Genomic DNA, 25,846 nt, shown 5'->3' on the forward strand with positions numbered 1-25,846 from the left:
CGGATGCGTGAATAATAACTGCACAAAAAAATCAACATCGTTTATCATATTATTTATGAAAACACGTGTTCAAATAAAAGATTTCAGCACTGCATTCTCATTGTATTACATTGTAAAAAATGTCATTGTGAAGTAGGATTTCCGCTGAATACAAATATTTCATCAATCCACGATTAGTCCTGTGTCACTACAGTGATTTTAGCGGAGCAGAGCGCCTCCCCGTGGACGTTGATGGCTTTGCATGTGTAAGTGCCGCTGTGCTGCAGGGTGACGCGCTCCAGTGTGAGGACACACATCCCGTCTTCTTCATAATCCACATGCACAGAGCCGTCCTGATCCTCCAGGACCTCATCATCCCTCAGCCACAGCACTTCAGGGTCTGGGTAACCTATAACACACACACACACACACACACACACACACACACGTATATATAAAGGTTCCATTTAACACTACTTCTTCAATAAATAGTATGTTATACTGTATGTATTGTATTTTTTAAAAGTGCAAACATTTTTTTTTTGGTCTTTAAAGCCTGATCTGGTCCAACTAGCAGGAAGATAAACGAGCTCTTGTGTCTGGATAAAGGCGTCTGATAAATGCTGTACATGTAAATGTAATTGATGTAAAAAGAATCCTGACAGTAGACAAAGGTGTGTGTGTGTGTTTAATGATAATAAGGTTATCTAACCAGCGACATGACAGACGAGCTGCGCCGTGGACTTCTCGAGGACCGACAAGTCAAATGGAGTCCTGATGAACTCAGGTTTCGACTGCATCCTCTCCTCTAGGGACCTGAGGACATGTTGTGTATCTGCAGCGAGGAGACAGAGACAGAGACTATCACAGACAGGGGATGATACTTTCTGACATCTGATGACTCATAAGAGGTGCTCGAGAAAAATACACACGCTCAGATGAGAAAAAAAAAGCATGCACGTTTTGAAGGAATACTAACATTGTAACACTTGACCTGTCTGTGTTTAAGTCAAATTGTATGTGTGTCGTATAAGTGCAGAAACTACAGCGATGATGATGATGGTGATGATGATGATGGTGATGATGATGATGATGATGATGATGATCTGTTCGCTGAAGGAGATTATGATGTAGTGAGTGTATTTACCATCCACGGGGCTGGTGATGGACGAGGAGTTGTCGGATTTGGACAGCAATGCCATCCTCTTCAGAGCCAGCACGGCTTTGCCCGTTTTCTGCAGACAAAAAGCGGATGCGAGTCTCTATTCCTCCATAGAACAAACTTTATCAGCTACAGTACCGTTTTTCACTGTTCTTTTACTCTATGCAAAAGAGACAGAGTGAGACATAAACAGTAGCTTCATACCAATATATGATATGTCTCGTATTCTCGTATCAGAGTGTTATAAAGGATGTTGTTTCTATAGCAACAACCAACAACCAACAACTACGAGTGACCCAGCGTATAACTCAAGGCTAATAATAATAATAATAATAATAATAATAATAATAATAATAATAATAGCAATAATAATAATAATAATAATAATAATAATAATAATAATAACAAATCAAAAATGTGTTATCATTTAACAAAAAAAAATCAGTTAGAATTGTTGATTTGGTAAAATTTTGGGCTAAAAAGACGATTTTTTTTTACTTTTATAGAAGGAGTCTCCAGTGTCAATGAGTTTTCCACTAGGGGAAAGACTTTATAACAGGAGTAACATGACAAACTGTGTGTGTGTGTGTGTGTGTGTGTGTGTGTGTGTGTGTGTGTGTGTGAGAGAGAGAGAGAGAGAGAGAGAGAGAGAGAGAGAGAGAGAATCTTGGAATCTTTCAATCCAAGAAAATCTTGCCAAAAAACCCTCTGACTCTCAACTTTTTTATATTATTTTTATTTTTATAATTAAAAAAAAAATAAATTCTACATACCTTCCACTTCTGCCTGGCTAAGAACTTCTTTATCTTGTCTTTAGAGATGTTCTTGGCAGTGCCGGAGTCTGTGGAATCTAACGTCTTCATCCAGATGTGAGACAGAGCTTCGTTACAGGACATCCGTTGCCTGTTTACAGAGAAGTCAGTTTGTTTCTGTGTGTGTGTGTGTGTGTGTGTGTGAGATATTGAGTGTATGAAAGTGTGTGTCCCAATGCCCCAATATCTAACCTGACATTTTTCTGCAGTAGAGAGCTGATAAAATCTTTGGCATGGTTTGTGATATCCACAAAACTCTCCTCATCAAACTCCCACTGGGCCGCAGTCACTAAAGCCAGTGTCTCTGTATCGCTTTCACCCTGGAACGGAGACTCACCACTCAGCCTGTAAACACACACACACACACACACACACACACACACACACACACACACACACACACACACACACACACACACACAAACAATTCGCTCAGCAATATTTTACTCTTGCATGCAATCATCATGGACACCACTAGATGGCAGCATTGCATTCTCACCCATGAAGACAATTAATACGGACACGTTTCCTATTAGCGTTAAATTATATACTGGGTTCAATAAATAACTTGTTACCATAGAAACGAAATCCTAATTTGGCACCCTTATCTATTTTTTTGTCTTAAAGCAAAACAAACCACATCTAAACAATTAAAAGGACAGAAATCCTAGCAGGGATCCACTGTGACACAGAGCACGTGGATACAGATCTAATCACATAGTGTGTGTCTCTCACACTCTCTCACTCACTCTCTCTCTCACTCATTTTCTACCGCTTATCTGAACTACCTCGGGTCACGGGGAGCCTGTGCCTATCTCAGGCGTCATTGGGCATCAAGGCAGGATACACCCTGGACGGAGTGCCAACCCATCACAGGGCACACACACACACACTCTCATTCACTCACACAATCACACACTACGGACAATTTTCCAGAGATGCCAATCAACCTACCATGCATGTCTTTGGACCGGGGGAGGAAACCGGAGTACCCGGAGGAAACCCCCGAGGCAAGGGGAGAACATGCAAACTCCACACACACAAGGTGGAGGCGGGAATCGAACCCCCAACCCTGGAGGTGTGAGACGAACGTGCTAACCACTAAGCCACCGTGCCCCCCATAGTGTGTGTCTGAGAGTTCCAAATCAAATCAAATTTGACTTGTCACATACACATACATACAGAATACAACATGCAGTGAAATGCTTTTTGTGTCTGTCTGGTATTTAAGCATAAAAGGAATACAATTAGGGGTAAAAAAAAATAAATAAACAGAAACCAAAAGGAGATAGATAAATAAAAAGTATAAACTATATAAAAATTATATAAAATATGAAAATATATGTGAAAAAATAATGTATGTACATATACATAAATATACATATACTGTACATATACATACATAACAGTTCACCTGTTCAATCTTCAGGAAACCAAAGATAACTGGATTTACTCGTTCGTGTTATTTTGTATTATACTGTATTAACGTTTGAACTCGGCGTGAACCTCCGTGAGATCTTCTGTCAGGACTTCTGTAATTATAGCGTCACCTAAAAGCTGTCATGTGTTTTAGAAGCTGCTAACAATGCTAACTGAAAAACATCATGCAGAGAGAAAAATATAATTGCAGGTCACCGGGTTGAATTTGTTTATGGATATGTGCCAAACAACAGCACGCACACACGCACACACACACACACACACACACACACACACACACACACACACACACACACACACACACACACACACAAACACCTGGAACTTACAGTATATAGCAGATCACCCCAATGCTCCACATGTCTGTCGTCAGACACACAGGTTCATAGTTGATGACCTCCGGAGCCACAAACTCAGGGGTTCCGTGCATCACCTTCAGAGGAGTGGAAGAGTCTGAACAAAACACACACACACACACACACACACACACACACACACACATTGTTTTGTACACCCAAACACTGACCCATAAACACACTGTCCTGTGGACACACACTGACCCCATATATACACATACATTCCTGTACACACATACTGACACGTACACATACACACACAGCCCACTTACACACACGCACGCACACACACACACACACACACACACACACACACACACACACACACACACACACACACTAGTATACACATTGACCCACCCACACACACTCTCCCTTTAAAAACACACACAAACACACACACACATACACACACACACACACACACACACACACACACGCACGCAGACCAGTGTACACACTGACCCACCGACACACACACACACACACACACAGATTAGTATACACATTGACCCACCCACACACTCTCCCTTTAAAAACACACACACACACTCACACACACACACACACACACACACACACACACACACACACACACATACACACACACATACACACACACATACACACACACACGCACATACACACACACACACACACACACACACACACACACACACACACACACACACACACACACACACACAAACATACACACATACACACATACACTCACCCATTACACACTCAACCCTACACACACACTCACCCCTTACACACATTATCCCTTTCACACACTCACCCCTTACACACACACTCACCCAGCTTGCTAGCGAGCCCAAAGTCGATAATTTTAATCCGGAATCCTGTTCTGTCCTCACACACAATGTTCTCTGGTTTCAGATCCAGGTGCACGATGTTCTGCTGGTGCATGTACTGAACACCGTGCAGGATCTGATGCATGTAACCCACGCTTGATTGTTCTGTGTGCACAAAGTTATCGTCCACAATACGCTCAAAGAGCTCCCCGCCTGCAATGCTACACACACACACACACACACACACACACACACACACACACACACACACAAATTAGATTCAACACTAATCTAATGATAAAGTTAAACATCAGCCACATGAACTGCCCTGGACCTGGTGACAGCTCATGGGCTTCCAGACTTGTACCACAGCTTTAGACTAACAGTTAGTAAATATATGTTAGTGCTCCGTTTGTGACACAGACATAGTACTGTGGATACTCACAACTCCATGACCATCACTATTTCAGGCTTGTTATCATAAGCTGCAAGGCACTGCACCAGTTTGGGATGATGGAGCGAGTTCATCAGCTCGATTTCTTTCTTCGCTGCTTCTCTCTCTTTCGCACGCCGACCCTTATAGAACTTTCCGGCAAACACCTGGCCGGTTTCTTTATGGGTCAAACGATACACATGACCAAACTTCCCGCTGAAGGAGAGAGAGAGAGTCAGACAAAGAGAGAGAGAGAGAGAGAGAGAGAGAGAGAGAGAGAGAGAGAGAGAGAGAGAGAGAGAGAGAGAGAGAGAGAGAGAGAGACAGAGAGAGAGAGAGAGAGAGAGAGAGAGAGACAAAGAGAGAGAGAGAGACAGAGAGAGAGAGAGAGAGAGAGAGAGAGAGAGAGAGAAAGAGAGACAAAGAGAGAGAGAGACAGAGAGAGACAGAGAGAGAGAGAGGGAGAGAGAGAGAAATAAGTAAAAGATGACAAGTGCATTTTTACATCAACGCTACAAGTAGTGACTTCATACACTGGTCTTATTTATTCATTATTTAGACCCTTCATTTATTCCAAAGTGACCAATGAAACATGTTGATTTCCAAGCATGACAACATCTGGCTGGAAATAAAGTATATTTTCCTCCCATCTATAAAAAACACACACACATGCTTCAGCCTTTGTACTTACACTCCCAGTTTGTCCAGTACATTGTAGTGGTCAGTGACTTTGTGTGTGACATCAACGGTAACGGTGACGTAATCGTTTCTCTTCTCTTCACGAGGCTCCGCTTTGAAGAAGGACACACACGTAAGTACTGTACATACGAACAGCGACACAATCAGGACGTAGGATAAGATCAGTAGAACATGGTCACGTGTTAAAAAACAGGTCTAAAATGAATCTATGATGAAAAACATATTTTGAAAGATTGACTCCAGTCCAATGACATTATTAATTGCTCTCTTGTATGAGTCACCTGACCAGTGTGAACTGGTGGTTCTTCAAGATTCCATCAAAATGTTTCCACTATAAAACTATTATGCTGTTGAATTTTTCATTTTCATTTTTCCACTCGACTACAAACTGTTGTAGAAAGGACGTTATTTACATTTACTTATTATTATTTAGTGTCCAGTGTCACCCAAATAAGGATGAGGTTCACTTCTGAGTCTGGTTCCTCTCAAGGTTTCTTCCTCATATCATCTCAAGGTGTTTTTCCACACCACCATCACCTCAGGCTTGTTCATTAAGGATAAATGTTAGCATTGAATAGTAACCTAATTTTAAACTTTAAAATGTTTATCCACTTTTTATACTTCTGTAAAGCTGCTTGGAGACAACGGGCACTGTTAAAAGTGCTATACAGATAAATAATATCTAAACAAATCCTGAGTGGACTCGCTGGAAACTCATTACTATTTTTTTTTCTTTTAAGGAGATGTTTATTTCAGCGCTTTTAACAGAGGGAAAAGTTGTGAGTTTATGCTTCGTGCGAAAGATGAACAATGAGCTGGTTGTATTTGCTTAAAAAAAAAAATAGACAGGCTGTTGAGGGATTTTCTTGTACATTTCATTAAAACTATAAACAAGGGGGGCACGGTGGCTTAGTGGTTAGCACGTTCGCCTCACACCTCCAGGTTTGGGGGTTCGATTCCCGCCTCCGCCTTGTGTGTGTGGAGTTTGCATGTTCTCCCCGTGCCTCGGGGGTTTCCTCCGGGTACTCCGGTTTCCTCCCCCGGTCCAAAGACATGCATGGTAGGTTGATTGGCATCTCTGGAAAATTGTCCGTAGTGTGTGATTGTGTGAGTGAATGAGAGTGTGTGTGTGCCCTGCGATGGGTTGGCACTCCGTCCAGTGTGTATTCTGCCTTGATGCCCGATGATGCCTGAGATAGGCACAGGCTCCCCGTGACCCAAGGTAGTTCGGATAAGCGGTAGAAAATGAATGAATGAATGAATGATTTTTCTCACCTGTGCCGCTGTCCATCCTGATCACCTGAGACTCTGGACTCGGGTCACTGGGTCCCACAGCGTTACAGGTCCTGACCCTGAAGCGATACTCCGCTTGTGGCTGGAGTCCAGAGTTCACTCTGAGGGAAGTGTTTTTACCGCAGACCGAGAGCTCGGTCCAGCAACCTGCCCTGGTCGAGTCGACTTGCTGAACCTCCACCACGTATCCGGTGACAGCCGAACCTCCGTCGTAGCAGGGCCCTGACCAGGACAGGACGAGGGAGTGCGAGGAGAGCACACACACCACCGGGGACGAGGCAGGAGGCTGCGGTCGCTCTGTAACACACATACACACAAATCACAAATATTATTAAACTTTTCATTTTAAACTAGAATTCCAAACACTTTCTGATGTGGATTCTGAAATTCTATTCAATACTGTTACCCAACTCTAATATGATTGGTCACAAAAATAATCCCTACACGATCTACTCTGTATCATCTTATTAACTCACGATCAGTATTAAATATTGTATTAACATATCTACTCCCTGTGAAGGGAAGAATGGGTGGGGCTTACCGATGACTGACAGCGTGACCGAGTGCTGGGCGGAGTCTGTCCGGTCTCGCACAACTAGTGTGTAGCGTCCAGAGTCTTCGGGTCGAGTCTCTGAAATGACCAAACTGCTGCTCTCACTACTGCCCTCAATCTTGAACCTGGAGCTCTCGAGAACCTACAGACAGAATTTATTCACATCTTTCATCAGTTTTTAGAAACTGGAGAAATACGTTTCTCAAACCAACTCATTTTAACACACTTTCTAAACACCCCAGGACGTGCTGGGAAATAACCTCAAAGTCACAACATCACACCACTTTGTCGTTGATTAGTTTGCTAAAACACAATGAGGATTTGGGGGGCACGGTGGCTTAGTGGTTAACACGTTCTCCTCACACCTCCAGGGTTGGGGGTTCGATTCCCGCCTCCACCTTGTGTGTGTGGAGTTTGCATGTTCTCCCCGTGTCTCGGGGGTTTCCTCCGGGTACTCCGGTTTCCTCCCCCGGTCCAAAGGCATGCATGGTAGGTTGATTGGAATCTCTGGAAAATTGTCCGTAGTGCGTGAGTGAATGAGAGACAATGCATGTCTTTGGACCGAGGGAGGAAACCCCCGAGGCACGGGGAGAACATGCAAACTCCACACACAAGGCGGAGGCAGGAAACGAACCCCCAACCCTGGAGGTGTGAGGCGAACGTGCTAACCACTAAGCCAGAGCTGGTTTAGTATTTCTAAATTGATTATTTAATTTTTTTTTTTTTTAAATCAACATGAAAATGAAAAGGGGAAAAGTATTTCTTTATTTTTTTTGTTTGTTTGTTTGTTTGTTCATGCATGCCTCCTTCCTCAAACCTGGTTATAATATTGTTCAGACATTTAGTTAAGATACTATAACGTGAACTTGAATGAATGAATGTATGTGAGTGAATGGACAGGGGGGGAAAAGCTCCTGGAACGTGTTCATGTCTTTAAAGGTTTCTATACCTCTTTTTTGTTATAAATCCAACAGGAGACGATCGGCGCGTTGCCTTTGAACGTGCAGCTCAAACGAGCCGTCTCACCTTTCCGCACCTCCACCTGAAGACTAGGGGACACAATCTGCAGAGGGACAGCTGCAGAGACAAAAGGACACACACGGTCCGAGTAAAGAACTGAACTGTGTTACAGAAGAAATGCTCTTCTTTACATTTACATTTAGCTTTCTTTAACTGGCGTTATTTAACACGTTAGTTAACACGAACAAAGAAAAGCCATCACTGATCAGTGCCAAACAGAAGCTGGTGATTTCACGAGTAGAGAAATGAACACAAAATTCCTGAAGATGTTTCACAAGGTCAGAGATGATTAGATTATTATCATTACTAAGGTGATTAAGTCGGTTTTTAATTACCAATCTGTGGCTAGTTAATGCTATGAATATCGAGCTTTTTAAAAGATCGACTAATTGTAGAAATAAACATGAGATAAACAAACAAAATTTATGGAAACAAAAACATTTTTAATTACTAGCTGGTCAGAGACACAGTGGCTAATAGTTTGCTGATATTTTTGGAGAAAAGTTTCATTGGTCAGAGCTGATTCAGTATATCTAAATTCATTCACTCACATTCATTTTCTACCGCTTATCCGAACTACCTCGGGTCACGGGGAGCCTGTGCCTATCTCAGGCGTCATCGGGCATCAAGGCAGGATACACCCTGGACGGAGTGACAACCCATCGCAGGGCACACACACACTCTCATTCACTCACACAATCACACACTACGGACAATTTTCCAGAGATGCCAATCGACCTACCATGCATGTCTTTGGACCGGGGGAGGAAACCGGAGTACCCGGAGGAAACCCCCGAGGCACGGGGAGAACATGCAAACTCCAAACACACAAGGCGGAGGTGGGAATCGAACCCCCAAATCTGGAGGTGTGAGGCAAACGTGCTAACCACTAAGCCAGCATGCTCCTGTATTTCTAAACTAATCATCGAATTACTTTTTATAGAACAACATGAAATGGAAAAGGGGAAAAGTGTTGATTTGTTTAATTCTGCATGCCCTCCTTTCTCAAACTTGGTTAAAATATTGTTTAGATATTTTGCCCACTGTTTTTTTTTTCCGTCCCAGATGTTAAGATACTATGAGGTGAACTTGGATCAGTTCTTAACAAAACTGAAATAACTGAGGTCGAGGAACTGCGTGTTTACGACAACATACCCCCGCTTTGATCGGACTTCGTTTCCCAACCCCATTACTGCACTATGCCTTATAACTTCACGTTCATCTTGAAGCTATGGATTTCTGTTAGCGTTTAACATGACGTCATTGTCTTTGGTGTGATTTTAAAAGTTTTCAGGAAATGTTCGTGGAGTTTTTTTTCTGTTACACTTGAGATGAAACCTCAGCCATGTCTGGTCATGAGAATGAGAATAAAATCAACAACAACAACAACAACAAAAGAAAACTCTTTCCGCTTTGTTTACGCTCTCTCATAGTTAAAATACAGATTAGTGAGATTTGCAGCTCTAAAGAAATACAGGATTCATTGTTCTTTATATCACACTGAGACGATTATTATTATGTCACTAGACTTTATGGCTCCTCATTATGTCACTGGACTTTACGGATCCTTGGCTCACGTTTTTCATATCAGCTTTGACTTCGGTAATTAACAACCCACACAACAACCCAGCCCATAATCCTCTAAACTTTACGGCTCTGCGCTCAATAAAAGCCGGTAATTAAAATCCGAGCTCTTTATATTACTGCACGCAAAATGATATGTGCTTTTAGTGTTTGAAATTTGTGATCAGAAAGATTTACCTCCAAACCTCTATTAGGAATAAAATAGAAACACTGCATTCAGGAGTGAAAGTGAAATGCCGGCATGCATGCTTTAGTTTGCTGTGCATTCCCCTTGCACATGATATTCAGATTAACAAGGTTAATATAACCTGCTGACCCGTCACCATTTGCTGAAAACATTCGAGCACTTAAACCATTCCTAGCAGCTGAAACCGCCAACACAAGACAGCGTCATCCGTCACAGCGAGATTAAACAGCATAACAAAAACTCGGCGTCCCTGAACAGAACACTTTCTGTTACTAACGTTAATTGTTTCGCCCAGTTGTAAACTGTTCTTTAAATGATCAAGAACGTTTAAAAATAATAATTTTCCAGGACAACAAGATTTTTTCAAGGACAATTTATGTTTTCTCTCATTTTCCATGTGTTTTCCAGGACTGGAACATTAATTTTCCAGGATTTCCAGGACGTGTGGGACCTTGTACAACTATACAATTACAGTACAAAATATATTTACAAAAATCATTTACGTATTATTGGGTTATTGTGTGTGCATTTATGGCCAAAAAAGAGTCCATTCCTAAATAAATATATGAAGCATGTAAAAACGTAAGAATTTTTTTTTTCCAAAAGCCTTTTAACTGAAAGTAAAAGGTTCTTTATTACTATTATGCTTCAGATAAATAACCTCCGTTAATACATTAATAAAACCTCGACAGCACTAATCAAACCTGCATTTTATTATTTTTGTATTAATGTCAATGCATTTCAAGCTTGAAGCAACATCCATTACAGGTCATGAAAACTGGACAATAATTCAACACGTTCACCCAGTGAAATATCTGAAATATCAACCAATATCATCCAAATTTCCTGAAGATCAGGTGAAGAAGAAATTCTTAAAGTTTTCTTTATTTTCAGCGATACTGAGATGTTACTAATGTGGTCACTTAATAACAAAATTTCAATAAAAAAAAAAATTTGAGTAAATCGTTCGAATGTCCTTTATGCCATCCTGATGCTAGCATGGATGCTAGTTTAAAGGCATGTGTGCTTTTTTTTTATTGAATGATTAAATCCATGTTTTCTGAAAAAAACAAACAAACAAACAAACAAAAAACAGCGTTATATTGTCAATCCTTAGTTTACTATTAATTCAATACGTTAGCCACTTTTAGAGCTTCTTATCACTTTATGATACCATCTTTAGCTCTGTAACGACACGACAATAAAACTGAAACTTGGAACAAAGCCAACGGCCAAATGCAGTTATGAAATCATCCATTTTGTGGTTTCCGTGATTTCCTATTTTCACATCAAGCTATATTCAGTCCAGGTCACCAAAATTCATGATGAATTCGAGTTGTTGTAGCATAGCAAAGGCATTTGAAAAGACCTGCATGGAGCAGAAATAATACTCCAGCTGCTGTATTCTACACCCATAACATAAAAACCACTGGCAGGTGAAGTGAATCACACTGATGATCTCCTCAGCATGGCACAGTGTGAAGCTCTGAGCAACGTCCTGCTGGGAAACCTTAAGGATTCAAACCTGGCACTTCACCTCGCTCCCTCAGATCTACCAGCACTGCTCGACGAGTCCCACCATCTCCACCATCTCTCAGAGTAACAGGTAGGTACACATCAAGCTTCGTCTAGATACCCGAACAGCTGAGTCACTTTAAAGTAGTAATATCTTTATTTGCTGTGCTGTTACAGGAAACGATTCGGTTTATTCTATTATCTCTGCCAAATTCTGGTGAGAAATCACGAATGCAGCGACACCTATTTAAAAAGTCTGAAGTAATTGGAAGTAGCATTCGCAGAACTGTGTTAATGTCGGAACGGTTTATCCGATTCCATCCTCTTACACCTGTGTCCCTGTACCGTGCAATCGTACACAATTAACACACAAAGACGGCTGATCACTGCTTCAAACACACCATTAATTATAACCACTGCTAATTTAATCGTGTAAACGAAACAACGTCAGTGAACTACACGAGAGAATTTCCTTACCCTGAAAGTTGTCTGTACTTTTCCTGATAGTATCAGGTAAGGCAGGGTAGAAACCTACAAACCGAGGACCGACTTACTCTGATGGCTCTACAGATGCAGCAGCAGTAGATAAACTAGATTACACTGTATTATAGATTACACTGTATTATAGATTACACTGTCGATAAAGTAGACTGGATCTAAACTGGAGCCGAGGCCACAAACTCGCCTGTTTACATTTTTTGAGGTTGGACCTTTGTGACCGATGGAACCCGGTGCTTAAAAAAGCTTTCAGAAGTCCGGAGAGAAAAAACGACAACAAAGCGAAACATAAAAGCAAACACAGGTCCGGAAGCGTACAGCAAATTTCCATTAAAAAAAAAAAAAAAAAATGTAAGACACGGTTTAATCTGCTTTAACTTCATATCATGAACGTCATTACTAGATGTAAATGGTTTAACCGTTGAGTAAAAATAACCCACGATAACTTCAGTAGGTGGAAAGTCTCTGGGAAAAAAAAGGCTCAAAAAGAGGAAGATTCTGATCAGGTTTACTGCAAATAAAAACTCAGAGAATTCTAGGTAAAGATGTTAGAGTGGTGTCGTACCTGTCCCTGAGCTGCTTCTCCTCTTCACCGGGAGATCTGAGAAGCCTGGAGAAGAAGCACAGATGATCAAATGGTCAGGGGAGGGGTTAAGAGACTCTGTGTGTGTGTGTGTGTGTGTGTGTGTGTGTGTGTGTGTGTGTGTGTGTGTGTTGGGAGAGTTATTCAACCTATTCAAGCTGTTCACAGACAAGAAAAAGGAACTGTTTGAGTTCTAGCTATCACCCACTAGCACATACCGTTGTGTTTAGTAACCTGATAAACAAGTTTTTATCAGTAGTGATACTTCATTGCATTACATTTTGCTTGTAGATGTAGTAAGAAAAAAAAATAGTGAAAAATAGCTGAGCCAGCTGTCATGGCCGTGTTTGTTCTGAAAGTGAAAAAAGTCACGTGACATACGGATTAGTACGGTGTCCCATACGATCAAATGGTCGGGGAGGTTTCGGTGCCTTGCTCAAGGGCACCTCAGTCGTGGCCGGCTCGAGACTCGAACCCACAACCTTAGGGTTAGGAGTCAAACTCTCTAAGATTTAGGCCACGACTTCCCCAGTTAGGAGTAATTGACTCGTTCGTTGAAAGGGGCGTGTTCAAAATACAACACTGTGGAGTTTAGTTAGAGCACTCACTCACTGTGTGAAAAAAACCCCAAACAAATCAGATGTCATTAATGATGTCATTAAAGAAGAAGGGAAGCAGATGTTCCAGACATTTTTATAATATACCGTATATCGGGCCGTTCCAAACACTGTTTTGAGAAATACCTCACTCATCTCACCCATTTTCTACCGCTTATCCGAACTACCTCGGGTCACGGGGAGCCTGTGCTTCTCAGGCGTCATCGGGCATCAAGGCAGGATACACCCTGGACGGAGTGCCAACCCATCACAGGGCAATCACACACTCACACACTCTCATTCACTCACGCAATCACACACTACGGACAATTTTCCAGAGATGCCAATCAACCTACCATGCATGTCTTTGGACCGGGGGAGGAAACCGGAGTACCCGGAGGAAACCCCCGAGGCACGGGGAGAACATGCAAACTCCACACACACAAGGTGGAGGCAGGAATCGAACCCCCTACCCTGGAGGTGTGAGGCGAACGTGCTATGAACGTTCTCCCCCCCCGAGAAATAACAAATAATAAATTTGATTAAAACGTTGATCAGAAAGAGCACTTTATACATACAGTATAAGGAAGTGTAGCAAATGATAGGATAGCAAATGATTTAGCTCAGCTAAAATATCTCGGATGCTTTATAACGGCAACGAAAACCTGAAATACGTGGAAGGAAATGAGTAACTTCTGTTAAAATGGATCGATGGCAGAGATTCAGCAGATCTTTAACCTCTAGGAAGATCAAAGATGATCTACAATGACCTGTAAGTACAGTTACATTTAGATGACTTTTGACTGAATCTAAGCTATTAGCAGGAGGTCCCTATAAGGCACCATTGTTGAAAAAAATGGCGTGTGTATAGATCGGTTAAAATTTGTCAATTGGCACAAAGAGAAATGGCGTAACATTCTTTGGTCTGAGAGGAAAAATGTTCTTTTCAGGTCTGGTGGTCATCGACAGTATGTCAGGTGACCTCCAGGTACTGAACTCAAGCCACAGTACACGATGCCTCTTTTCCACCGGAAAGAACCGGGTGCTGGTTCAGAGCTAGCACTGGTGCTGGTTCAAAGTTGGTTCCACTGGTGAACCTTCTAAGAACCCGGTTTGCCTTTCCACCGGCTAGAGAGCATCAAGAGCCGAGTGTGACGTCACTTTATACGTGTCACGTGTCCCAGCAACTTTAGCGCAGCAGCGGCAAACACAAACACATGAACAATGGCGGATGTTGCTTTACTGTTAATGCTCATGGCTTTGTGAACCTACATTAACGCGGCGAAAAAAACGTGTACGTGCAGCTCCATGTAATCTGTATAAACGGAGGTTGTAATCGAGAAAGTACATAACGTTATTTTATCATTAACACAGAAAAAAGTTAGCCTTAGCATGTAGCTACATACTATCATGTGTGCTGATAATGTATAATATCACGGTAAAGTAAAAGTGTATTAAACACTACTATACTTAAGGTACATTATCAAATGCGCTAACAGTAGCCCCGCCCACAGCCCCGGACACAAGCAGTTCTTAATTCTACACCAGCAACGTTTTGGTGCTACTTAAGAACCACTTTTCCTGGTTCAGAGCCGGTGCTTTGGCTGTCGAAAAAGAAAGAACTGGTTCTAAATTAGGCTCCGAACCAGCACTCGAACTGCCTCGGTGGAAAAGGGGCATATGACGACGTTAGGGATGATTTTCATACCACGGTGCTGGGCTTGTTTACTGTATACCAGGGATCATGGACCAGTTTGAATACAAAATCCAAACACAAAGAGGAAATGCCCCTGAAATTGGTGTTTCAACAAGACAACAACCCCTTCTTCAACTTTTAAGATTCATCTACTACTTTTGTTCCTGGAGAGAACAGAACGCTCACCTCTTGGGCTCGACGGCGTTCCAGGACTTTGCGTCTGGGGCGAATTTTTTCCTCTGAACACACTGACATCCTCCAAAATAGTCTTTGGGGATTTCAAGCCCAGGTTTCTCAGAACTGGGGTGCAAGGAGAGGACGAAGAGGAGCGTGTGTGATTGTTCGGGGCAGCAACTGACGTTTCTTCAGAATGAAAGAGGAAGAGAAAGAAGAGAGTTGATAGAACATGGTGGAGTTTATTTATAGACAAAACTGTGTGTGTGGGGTAAAGATAAGTCCATGAGGGCATGTTTTTAAGAAACAGATCATCCCTCAGTGACCATGTTGTTAAATTGTGCATGTGTGACTGTTGTGAGTCTTAATAACAGAAACAAGGTCAAGACTGAACTTATGGATGACGAGCAAAGTGGCAGAGAGCTTGAAGCGTGTCGGTTCTTTGCCCAGGAAGTCACTCGAGCATGAAGACTTCTTTAAAAAGTCTCCAAACAGCTGTGTGTGTGTGTGTGTGTTTAAAGTACCTCTGACATACACTGCCGAGCTGCTGGAAGTTTTTCCTGCTGTGTTTTCAGCTACACAAGTGTAAGCTCCAGCGTCCCCTGGGACACATTTCCTAACAGACAGTCTCGCCTCTCCACCGACAAATGAGGATTTTGCGAATTTCGCCGGCTGACCTGAGAGAAACAGACAGAGTAAACAGCTCAAAGATAAATATTAACTCGTAGATTATACAGGGAAAAGAAGAAAGTAAGAAAAAACAGGGTCAGTGACAAAGCGACACCATGACCCCAGCACTCAGGGCCCTTACTTGTGATTGGGATCTGATCAGATTGAATGCTCAGTTTGTGGACTAGACAGTGCTGAAGAAATAGCAGGAACGCATTCATTCATTCATTCATTCATCTTCTACCGCTTATCCGAACTACCTCGGGTCACGGGGAGCCTGTGCCTATCTCAGGCGTCATCGGGCATCAAGGCAGGATACACCCTGGACGGAGTGCCAACCCATCGCAGGGCACACACACACTCTCATTCACTCACACACTCACACACTACGGACAATTTTCCAGAGATGCCAATCAACCTACCATGCATGTCTTTGGACCGGGGAGGAAACCGGAGTACCCGGAGGAAACCCCCCGAGGCACGGGGAGAACATGCAAACTCCACACACACAAAGCGGAGGCGAGAATCGAACCCCCAACCCTGGAGGTGTGAGGCGAACGTGCTAACCACTAAGCCACCGTGCCCCCAACAGGAAAGCAAAAGAAAAAAAGAAAAGAAGAAAACGAAAGCTTTCCTATCTGACTGATTTTGACATCGTCTGATCCTTACTTCCGGTTTTGTAAAACCGTGTACGCTTTAGTGTCAGATTTCTGTAAGTGACAGGAACGGAGCCTGATCAGATCTACTGCTGTTGAGGCCTCAGGTTTCATCGTATTGTGTTCTGAGATGCTTTTGTGCTCATCGCTGTTGATTATTCAACTAGCCTTCCTGTCATCTCCGGCTGTTTATCTCGGACCTTTCGAATCCACAAGAGATATAAAAATCCCAGGAGATTCATAAAACACTCGAAGCGGCCTGTCTGCCACCAACAAAACATACAACCGAAGTCACTTAGACGTAATAAAGTGACCGATGAGAACGTATTAGTTGATGCATTTTCTTTTATTTGTTATTTTGGACAAACGCTTACTACTGTATAATGCTTATTTTTCACTTGAACAAAATTCCCAGGGCTGATTCTTTTTTGATTCGATCTACAATCCCATTTCCTAAGAATGTTCTCTCTTTGACAGAGGCACATCGCTCCCAGATTAGACAACCCTTAAATACTCATTGTCCGAAGTGTTCTGCTCACTTTATACAGACATCCAAACAATATCCCTGAAGAAAATTCCGATTTCCGATTTCCAGCGGTTAATCACAATCTGATGTCTAATCTAAATCTAATCTAATCATCAAATAGAAGCAAGGCAGTGTGAACTTTCCTTCCTCTTGGTTTTCTCTACACTCGTCTAGTCCACGTTTGCTACAGAACAGGAGCTGTTGGTTATTTCCGAGTGAGTCCAAACCAGTTCAACAACCATTCAAAATCAGAGCAGAGTTCACTGAACCCGGTGTAAACTGACGCTCCTATATGCCGTATTCGTCCGCAAAACCATGACTACCGCTGACACCGACGGTGCGACATTTACACCATCATGTTCTGCAGTATGGTTCATTAAAATTGTTCAGTTTTTCGCAGAGTCTTTGTCTTTACTCTTTCTCTCTCTTACTCTTCATCTATGCAAATTAACTTCAGGGCACAAGGTGGGGGACACACTGGACCGCTCACAGGGCAAAATCCCACACATTCTCACACTACAGACAATTTAGAGACTACAATCAGCCTACGATACGTGTCTTTGGACTGGGAGAGGAAACTGGAGAACGTGGAGAAGAAACCTTGGAAGCACAAGCATTTAGAACATGCACACTCAACACCACACACTCAACAACACACCATCAACACCACCAAGACAAAAGTGCAAAGCAATCGTGCAAATCACTAAACCATTCTACTTAAAGGTGAAGTAAGTAAAATGAGTCGAGCTTTTATTTAAGGCTCAAGCAGTTACGAAAGCAGGTTAAATTTACATTTAAAGACGGGGTGCACGATGTTTGAAAGCCAATGTTGACATTTGAGATCACCAAAACAAACACGCCCCTAACCCAAATGGGTGTCACCCCTGTTTTGATAGCTCCGCCTCACACATACATACGTAACCCAGGCAACTATTATGGCGGAACCTGCTGGGGCAGCTGACCGAGGGGGTGTTTTTATCAATAAATGAACACAATGAGTAATACCATAGTAATACAAATGTGTTTTTGTTGTACTGTGTGTTGTACTGTGAAAGGTTTATCTCTGTTCCACGCGGAAGACGTTCAGTTCTCTCCAGCGCTGGAAAGCTGATCCTATATTAAATAACACGGGTCCTACTTCTTGCCTTTTTTGCTTTTCATTTTTATCCACCATGTCAATGTTTCAATCGCTTTCGGCTAACGTCAGACCTGCACACTAAACACTCTCTCCGCCGCATATTGACAAGACACGCTCCTTTATGCTCATTGGCTACACGTTTGTTTTGTTTGCCGGCCCGACTCAGTTTTCTGAAGCATTTCTCAAACAACGTGCACCGCCCCTTTAAGGAGGCAATCCTTAACAAAAACACATGAAGGGGACAGGAATCGAACCCCAGCTCTGGATGAGTGAGGCAAAAATGATAAAAGCCACTGTGACACCCTAACCTCAAACAACCCCCAACCACCCACATTACACATAATATATAAATTATATATTAATGATAGAAATTACCATGAAATATTGCACATAAATTATTATTATTATTATTATTATTAATTTCATTTTTAAAACATTTCTGCTAATAATTTCTCTTCAATTAACTCACCATTATGCAGCCAAGTCACCCTGATTGGTTGACTCCCTGTGATGACGCCCCTTAGTGTGATGTCACTTCCTTTATCAGCCACACAATCCTGCAGAGGTTCAAGGAATAGTGGCGTGTCTGCACCGTTCTCTCCTTTATACAGTGAATTGAGGGATAAGAGAAGGATTAGGACAGAACGCAAAAAGATGCAGAATAAAACGTCTCCTTGCTGAAATATTCACCATGTCAACAATTGCACACGTTTTTTAAATCCGTTTACACAAAGCACCCGGCGGTCTGTGTGTAAGTTGTTGCAATAGATATGATGACTTTGTTAGAGGAAGCACATTAATAAAAAACTGAGATTGTGACCAATCAGAATAGAGGATTTAGTGGCACTGTGTAATAATTGCGAAAGATAAGCTACAGGACTGGGGCGGGGGTTGGTTGGGGATGTTTAAGGGGAGTGACTGCCCCCCTCTGGTGCCCACATGACTGAAAATTTGCCACAAAAATGCCCTCTAGGTTTCTCTTATGAAAGAAAAAACATGATAAAGTGCCCTCTAGGCTCCACTTAAAGTGGAGGTCCTTCAAATAAAAATACCTTCAAGGCTGAGAGAACAAACGATAAATTATCGTCTATGGGTGCAGATATATATGAAAAAATGGGTTGAACTGCCCTTTATGGAGCCCCAGTCGAGAATCTGTGATCCTACAGATTATGAAAACTTGATGAAGTGCCTTCTAGGTCGCCCGTTCAGTGGACGACATGCCATGCAGTCTTCTTTCGGATTCCATTGTATATATGGAAAGATATGATCATGCCCTCTAGGTCGCCCTTCCAGTAGAGAACACAAGATGAAACGCCCTATAGGTGAGACCCCTATAGGGAGACCCCTGTGAGACCCCTGTCTCACAAACAGCCTGTAAGGAAGACCTCGATATCGGTGTTTAATTCTTAGAAGAAACTCAGTTAGGTCCTAATTATTGTCAAATAAAATAAAGAACTAATTTTTAACACTATTTTCTACCCCAGGGGTGATTTAAGATCTTAAGCACGGTATCTTCTGCAGTTCTGAGATTGAGGTGGAGACAAAATTATTTTGTTTTGTGGCTGTTGTTTTGTCTGTTTCACCTGGGACAGGAACTAAGACACCATCTGACTGTCTGTCTATCACCAGTGAGTCAGAGCTCACATTCCACTGTGTGCCATATCACAGGTGTTATCAGGAACATACACACACACAGACACACACACACTACACACACACTACACACACACACACAGTAGGAAACAGGAAACAATGTCATATTTGCTCAGTCACCAAATCTGTCGAATGTTTAATGCTACTTTCAGATTTCATGCTCAGATTAGATTGGATTTGATATGAATTTGATATGAACTTAATATGAACGCCCAGTTAGTTTCTTCAACATTCGCTGGAATCAATTCAAATATGAACCAATTCCCACCTTTTTTCATTCATCTTTCTAATTAATAGCAGTCACTGTCGCTGTCATCTGTTTTACAGCCACATGAACTCTGATCTAGTATCCAATCTAGAAACATATGGAAGTGCCTTAGGTCAGATCTGAAAATTTTACTGGTTCACATTGTTGCCACATTAAAGCAGATAATCTGATTCTTTCGTCCTTAATAAACTTAATAATGTGAACATAGACCAAAGTTGGCTGGTTAGTCATTTTAACCAGTACACTAGCTTCCATTATGCTGGTGGAATAGAAATGGACTTCTGGGACATTTTCAATCTGTATAAACAAATGAATGATTTTCTGGCATCTCAGAGTCAGGACTCAGCATGAGACATGTGTTTTTCCCTCTGTTGGGAAAGTGCTAGGATATATTAAAAAAAATGAGTAATGGTTGAATGTGATTTGTTCAGAACGTAGCAACATAACTAACTGTACACAAAGAAATGTATAGAGACCATATCAATATGTATAAGGAGGCTCTCACTACAGCTAGATCTGTTCAGTACAATACAATAAACTAATTAAGTCTGGTGAATTGGGGAGGGCACGGTGGCTTAGTGGTTAGCACGTTCGCCTCACACCTCCAGGCTTGAGGGTTTGATTCCCGCCTCCGCCTTGTGTGGAGCTTATCCGAACTACCTCGGGTCACGGGGAGCCTGTGCCTATCTCAGGCGTTATCGGGCATCAAGGCAGGATACACCCTGGATGGAGTGCCAACCCATCACAGGGCACAGACACACACTCTCATTCACTCACGCACTCACACAATACGGACAATTTTCCAGAGATGCCAATCAACCTACCATGCATGTCTTTGGACCGGGGGAGGAAACCGGAGTACCAGGAGGAAACCCCTGAGGCACGGGGAGAACATGCAAACTCCACACACACAAGGCGGAGGCGGGAATTCAACCCCGACCCTGGAGATGTGAGGTGAACGTGCTAACCACTAAGCCACCATGCCCCCCCGCTTTTAATTATTATAAATAAAATTACTAATATTCATTAGCAGTTATCAGCTTCTCCATCTAATATCCGTTATAACCACTTCCATAGTATGCCTGCCTGTTGATTCTCCTCTCACCATTCTCTTGTCCTTTAAGCGTCTGGCCTTGTTCTATCTTCTCTTAAAACAGCTGCAATAACTCAAATTCTTATAAAAACCGGTGCCGATCCCAGTACTCACAGTAATTTCCGTCCAATATCAAATCTTCTTTTTATTGCCAAAGTTCAGGAAAAAGCAGTTGCCACACAGGTTCATGCTCACTTTAGAGTCAATAATCTGTTTGAATCTTTTCAGTCTGGTTTCCGGTCTAAATACAGTTCGGAAACTGCTTTAGTGAAGGTCACTAACGATCTCCTGATGGCTGCTGATGCTGGATTCTTAACAATTCTTGTCCTGTTAGATTTGAATGCAGCATTTGATACCATTGCGTACACTATTCTATTAACCCGTTTAGCTGCTAATGGCATTGCTGGTATACCTTTGGCTTGGTTCACTTCATGTCTTCCTGAATGTACTCAGTTTGACCAATTAAAAATATTTTGTTCTCAGCAGTTCCCTGTAGGTAGTGGTGTACCACAAGGTTCTGTCCTGGGCCCTCTTCTATTCTTAATCCTTACTGCTTAGGTCAAATTTTGGATACATTTCCATTGTTATGCAGGTGATACACAACTTTATATGTCTACTAAACCTGACTCTGCTCTCCCACCCTCCTGTCTAACTAACTGCTTAAATGAAATAAACGTTTGGTTTTCCTCAAACTTTCTCAAACTTAACAGTAACAAAACTGAGGTTCTCCTCATACAGTAGGTTCATAATCTACCCTGTCCAAGTCCAACAGTCATCACTTTACATTGATGGTTCCTCTGTTTTCCCCTCTGAACAGGTTAGAAACTTAGGGGTCATCTTTGATAGCGTTCTGTCCTTTGAATCACATATAACAGCATTTCTAGATCATGTTACTTCCATCTCCATAGCATTGCTCGTCTCTGCCCACACCTCACCCCATGACCTGCTGTTATTCTTACACATGCTCTGGTCACCTCCCACATTGATTACTGTAATTGACTTTTATCTATCTGGATTGCTATAAAAGCTTCTTCACATTACTCCCTCCCTGCCTCCCTATTAAACACCGTATTGACACCATATTGATTCCTCACTTTTAAAGCTCTACAGTACATAATCTTACTCCACCTTACCTCTCAGATCTCATACAGTTCTACACTCCCTCCCGTACTCTCCGTTCTTTCTCATCTAGGCTCCCTATTACACCTCCTGCCTGTTTAAGCACCATGGGCACTAGAGCCTTTAGTCATACTGGAATTTGCTCCTGGAAAACATCCACATGATCTTAGGCTGCACTTAAATCTCCTTTATGTTTAATGTTGGATAACTGCTTTTCTCCTTAATATTGTTTTATTGTTGTTTACTGTTATTTATTATTTATTTTTTGTTTGAATTTGTATGGTGACCTTGAGTGACTTGAAAGGTGCCTATAAATAAAATGTATTATTATTATTATTATTATTATTATTATTATTATTATTATTATTATTATTATTATTATTATACGTGAGTTAACAGATGCCCACGATTGGCAGTGATTCCATGAAGAGCAAGATAGCAAGATAGCAAGGGCAATTTCTCTTCTACCAGTTTCTGATGCTAGCTCTTTTCTTCTACTCGTTCTTTTATCCATTTTTATAGTCTCGTTTTACTGAACACATCAACAAGTCTGAACAGTTTTCAAAATGCTATTTGCGTTGCGAGAAAAATCGGAAAGGATATGTAAAACTTCCGACAAACAAGTAAGAGGAAATAACATTCATGATGATGACTGTTTGTTCATGTGGAATTTTGCAAGGAAGTTTGGGGGCTAAAAGAATATCAGGATTTCCTGCTGTAATGGACCTTAAACCTTTTCAACATTAACCTCCTTAAACAACACAGATTTTTATATTTTGTGTACAGCCAATGTAAATAAAAACAAACAAACAAACAAACAAAAATGCTGCCTATCTCCAAACTACACATCTTCTTATACGTCTTATACAAGTTCTAGCAAACAGGAACAAAGTTAGGTTTAAACCTGAAAGAAGAAGTGACAGTTAAAAAATACTGACAGCAGTTCAGAAGAAGAACAGCTTCAGTTCCCTTGGTCAGAGTTCCCATTCAAACCAAACCCCAAGAAATGAAAGCACTCTCTACATAAAGAGATCCTTTCCTCAAATGGTAAAAAGGTGGAGTTAACAATCGAATTAATTGTGGGACCAAGAAAAATAGCTAAAGATTCATCCATGTTTAAATTAGGATCCAGCATCAAATAACACACACACACACACACTCACAGAACACACACACACTCACACACACACACACACACACACACACACACACACACATATATATATATATATATATATATATATATATATATATATATATATATATATATATATATATATATATTCATTTATATGGTTTCTATGGTAACAGCTCATTCAGGTATATATATAGTAGATGCTCCATATAATCTAAAACAAATAATAAACAATTATAATTGTGTAGAATTTAGAATTGGACAAATGTAGAATTGATATGGTGAAGATTAGGAGACTTTTACTTTGTCCAGCACTTTGTAACTGGAAATTTTCCAGAATAGTTATTGGGATTTTCTGGTAACATATCAATTAAAAAAATAATTAAATAGGAAAAAGTAAAACTTTCCTTCATGCATGTCACATTTAGGATAGAATTATTGATATTCTTTAATTAACAATAATAAGAAATAATAATATATATATATAATTGCAAATACTGTGGTGTAACAGGAATAAAGCACTTCAGGAAGTCCTGTTCTCGGCATCACACCATGCAGTCGTTCATTCTTTTGCTATAACAGTACACCAAATATTCTATTCCTTACTAATTAAATATAATATAGAGTTAACAATGGTCTATCCCAGGATTATATATATATATAGTTAGGGTTAGGATTGTGCACAATGTCTTGGTATGCTGAAGCACTAAGATTCTCTTTCACTGGAACTAATGGGCCAAGCCCAACCCCTGAAAAACAACCCCCACACCATAATCCCCCCTCCACCAAACCTGTCACAGTGCAGTCAGGCAAGTACTGTTCTCCTGACAACCACCAAACCCAAACTTATCCATCAGATTGCCAGACTAAGAAATGTGATTCGTCAATCCAGAGAACACGTCCTCACTGCTCTAGAGTCCACTGGCGGCTTGCTTTACACCACTGCATCTGAAGCTTTGCATTGTACAGGCGATGTAAGGCTCGGAAGCAACTGCTCGGCCATGGAAACCCAGACTATGAAGCTCTCTACGCACTGTTCTTGAGTTAATCATAAATAAAGGTCACATGACCTTTAGAGGTCTGGAGCTTTTGACTGCAATAAGTAGCCTGTGCTCACCATGGAATATTTAGTACAGTTGACTTATCCACTTAAGAGTGGACTTATTGCACAGATGGAATCACGGTCCCACACTTAAATCTCCAGAGCTTCTGAGAGCAGTCAATGCCTAGTGCTTTATTTTATACACCTGTGGTCATGGAAGTAATTGAAACACCTGAATTCAAATTGTCTTTATGCTCCAAAAAACAAATAATCATCATATACAAAAAAAAAAAAACAGTTTGTATTTTCAGCATGGTCAAAATTTCCCATCAATAAAGTCACAGTTGTCTCTATTCATTATTTAAAATTCATTATTCATAACTATTATTATAGCTGAGCTGAGACATTTAAGGACCGAAATGAACCTTTAGAGGTCTAAAAAAAAGGTGTGCTGAATGTGACCGGTCCAGTTTGTCTGATTTTGTTCAAACAAACTCAATACAACGAAAAGAGAAAGTGAGAGTGACAGTCATGATGTATATCATATCAACACTACATGAAGCATACAGATTAACACACGCTTACCAGAGTTGGGGGACCTTTCTCTGTTCTTCCCCTGCGCACTGATGTCGACAGAGGCTCTTCCAGATGTGGGAGCTGATAGCTGGATCCTGAGAGTGGACACATATCTTTTCTGTTCTCTAAACACACTCATAGCCCTTTGTCACTGGACCAATAGACAGAAGCTGGCTGGACCTAAACAAACAACAAACACATTTCCGCCGACTTCTTATCAAGCTTCCTTCTTTTCTTTTCTGCTCGCTTTGACTTGCTATCACAGACTTACAATCTCCTGTTTTATGCTGCTTTCTCTCTCTCCCTCTCTGAACACACACCTCCCTCCCTCTCCTCTTTCCTCCCTCCCTCTCTCCCTCCCTTCATTCTCTCTTGTTAGCCTCAGGGTCTTTTTCACATTAGGGGACTTTGTCATATGGATCTTGTTTACTTTTTTCCTCATTCCTTTGCCAAGTAACCACAAGGTTATCAGCTGAACTTTGGCTAGATTACATCACTCTTCAACACCGGACTACATCGTTTAAACCTGTCCAGAAGACCTACTGAGTCAGAGTAATCCAACACTTCTTAATT

General features: G+C 41.4%; 1 protein-coding gene across 3 annotated transcripts; it reads right to left on the minus strand.

Moving 5' to 3' along the window:
• Positions 1 to 37: 37 nt before the first annotated feature.
• On the minus strand, positions 38 to 25,574 carry mylk5 (myosin, light chain kinase 5). 3 transcript variants are annotated; one of them, XM_060893114.1, is made up of 17 exons: positions 25,283 to 25,573; positions 18,857 to 18,988; positions 15,923 to 16,075; positions 15,411 to 15,587; positions 12,915 to 12,959; positions 8,495 to 8,622; positions 7,534 to 7,687; positions 6,975 to 7,289; positions 5,692 to 5,791; positions 5,013 to 5,216; positions 4,571 to 4,788; positions 3,723 to 3,846; positions 2,146 to 2,298; positions 1,915 to 2,044; positions 1,127 to 1,214; positions 692 to 814; positions 38 to 388 (listed from the first exon to the last, which is right to left on the minus strand). In XM_060893114.1, the coding sequence occupies exons 1-17, from the start codon at positions 25,410 to 25,412 to the stop codon at positions 174 to 176; spliced, it is 2,589 nt and encodes an 862-aa protein (XP_060749097.1). In that variant the 5' UTR covers positions 25,413 to 25,573; the 3' UTR covers positions 38 to 173. The 3 variants fall into 3 exon arrangements, with proteins under 3 accessions (XP_060749097.1, XP_060749098.1, XP_060749099.1); XM_060893115.1 differs by lacking the exon at positions 15,411 to 15,587; XM_060893116.1 differs by lacking the exons at positions 38 to 388; positions 692 to 814; positions 1,127 to 1,214 and adding an exon at positions 1,640 to 1,715 and having other exon boundaries at positions 25,283 to 25,574.
• Between the last annotated feature and the right edge of the window lie 272 nt (positions 25,575 to 25,846).

This window comes from Tachysurus vachellii, chromosome 18, assembly GCF_030014155.1.
Source record: "Tachysurus vachellii isolate PV-2020 chromosome 18, HZAU_Pvac_v1, whole genome shotgun sequence".
Lineage (NCBI taxonomy): Eukaryota > Metazoa > Chordata > Actinopteri > Siluriformes > Bagridae > Tachysurus > Tachysurus vachellii.

Coding starts and splice junctions, on each gene's coding strand:
- mylk5 (XM_060893114.1), bottom strand. CDS start 25,412: ATGAGTGTGTTTAGAGAACAGAAAAGATATGTGTCCACTCTCAGGATC. Junction 16,076..18,856: donor GGTGACTTGGCTGCATAATG/GTGAGTTAATTG, acceptor TGTTTCTCTCAG/GTCAGCCGGCGAAATTCGCA. Junction 7,290..7,533: donor GGTCACGCTGTCAGTCATCG/GTAAGCCCCACC, acceptor TGTGTGTTACAG/AGCGACCGCAGCCTCCTGCC.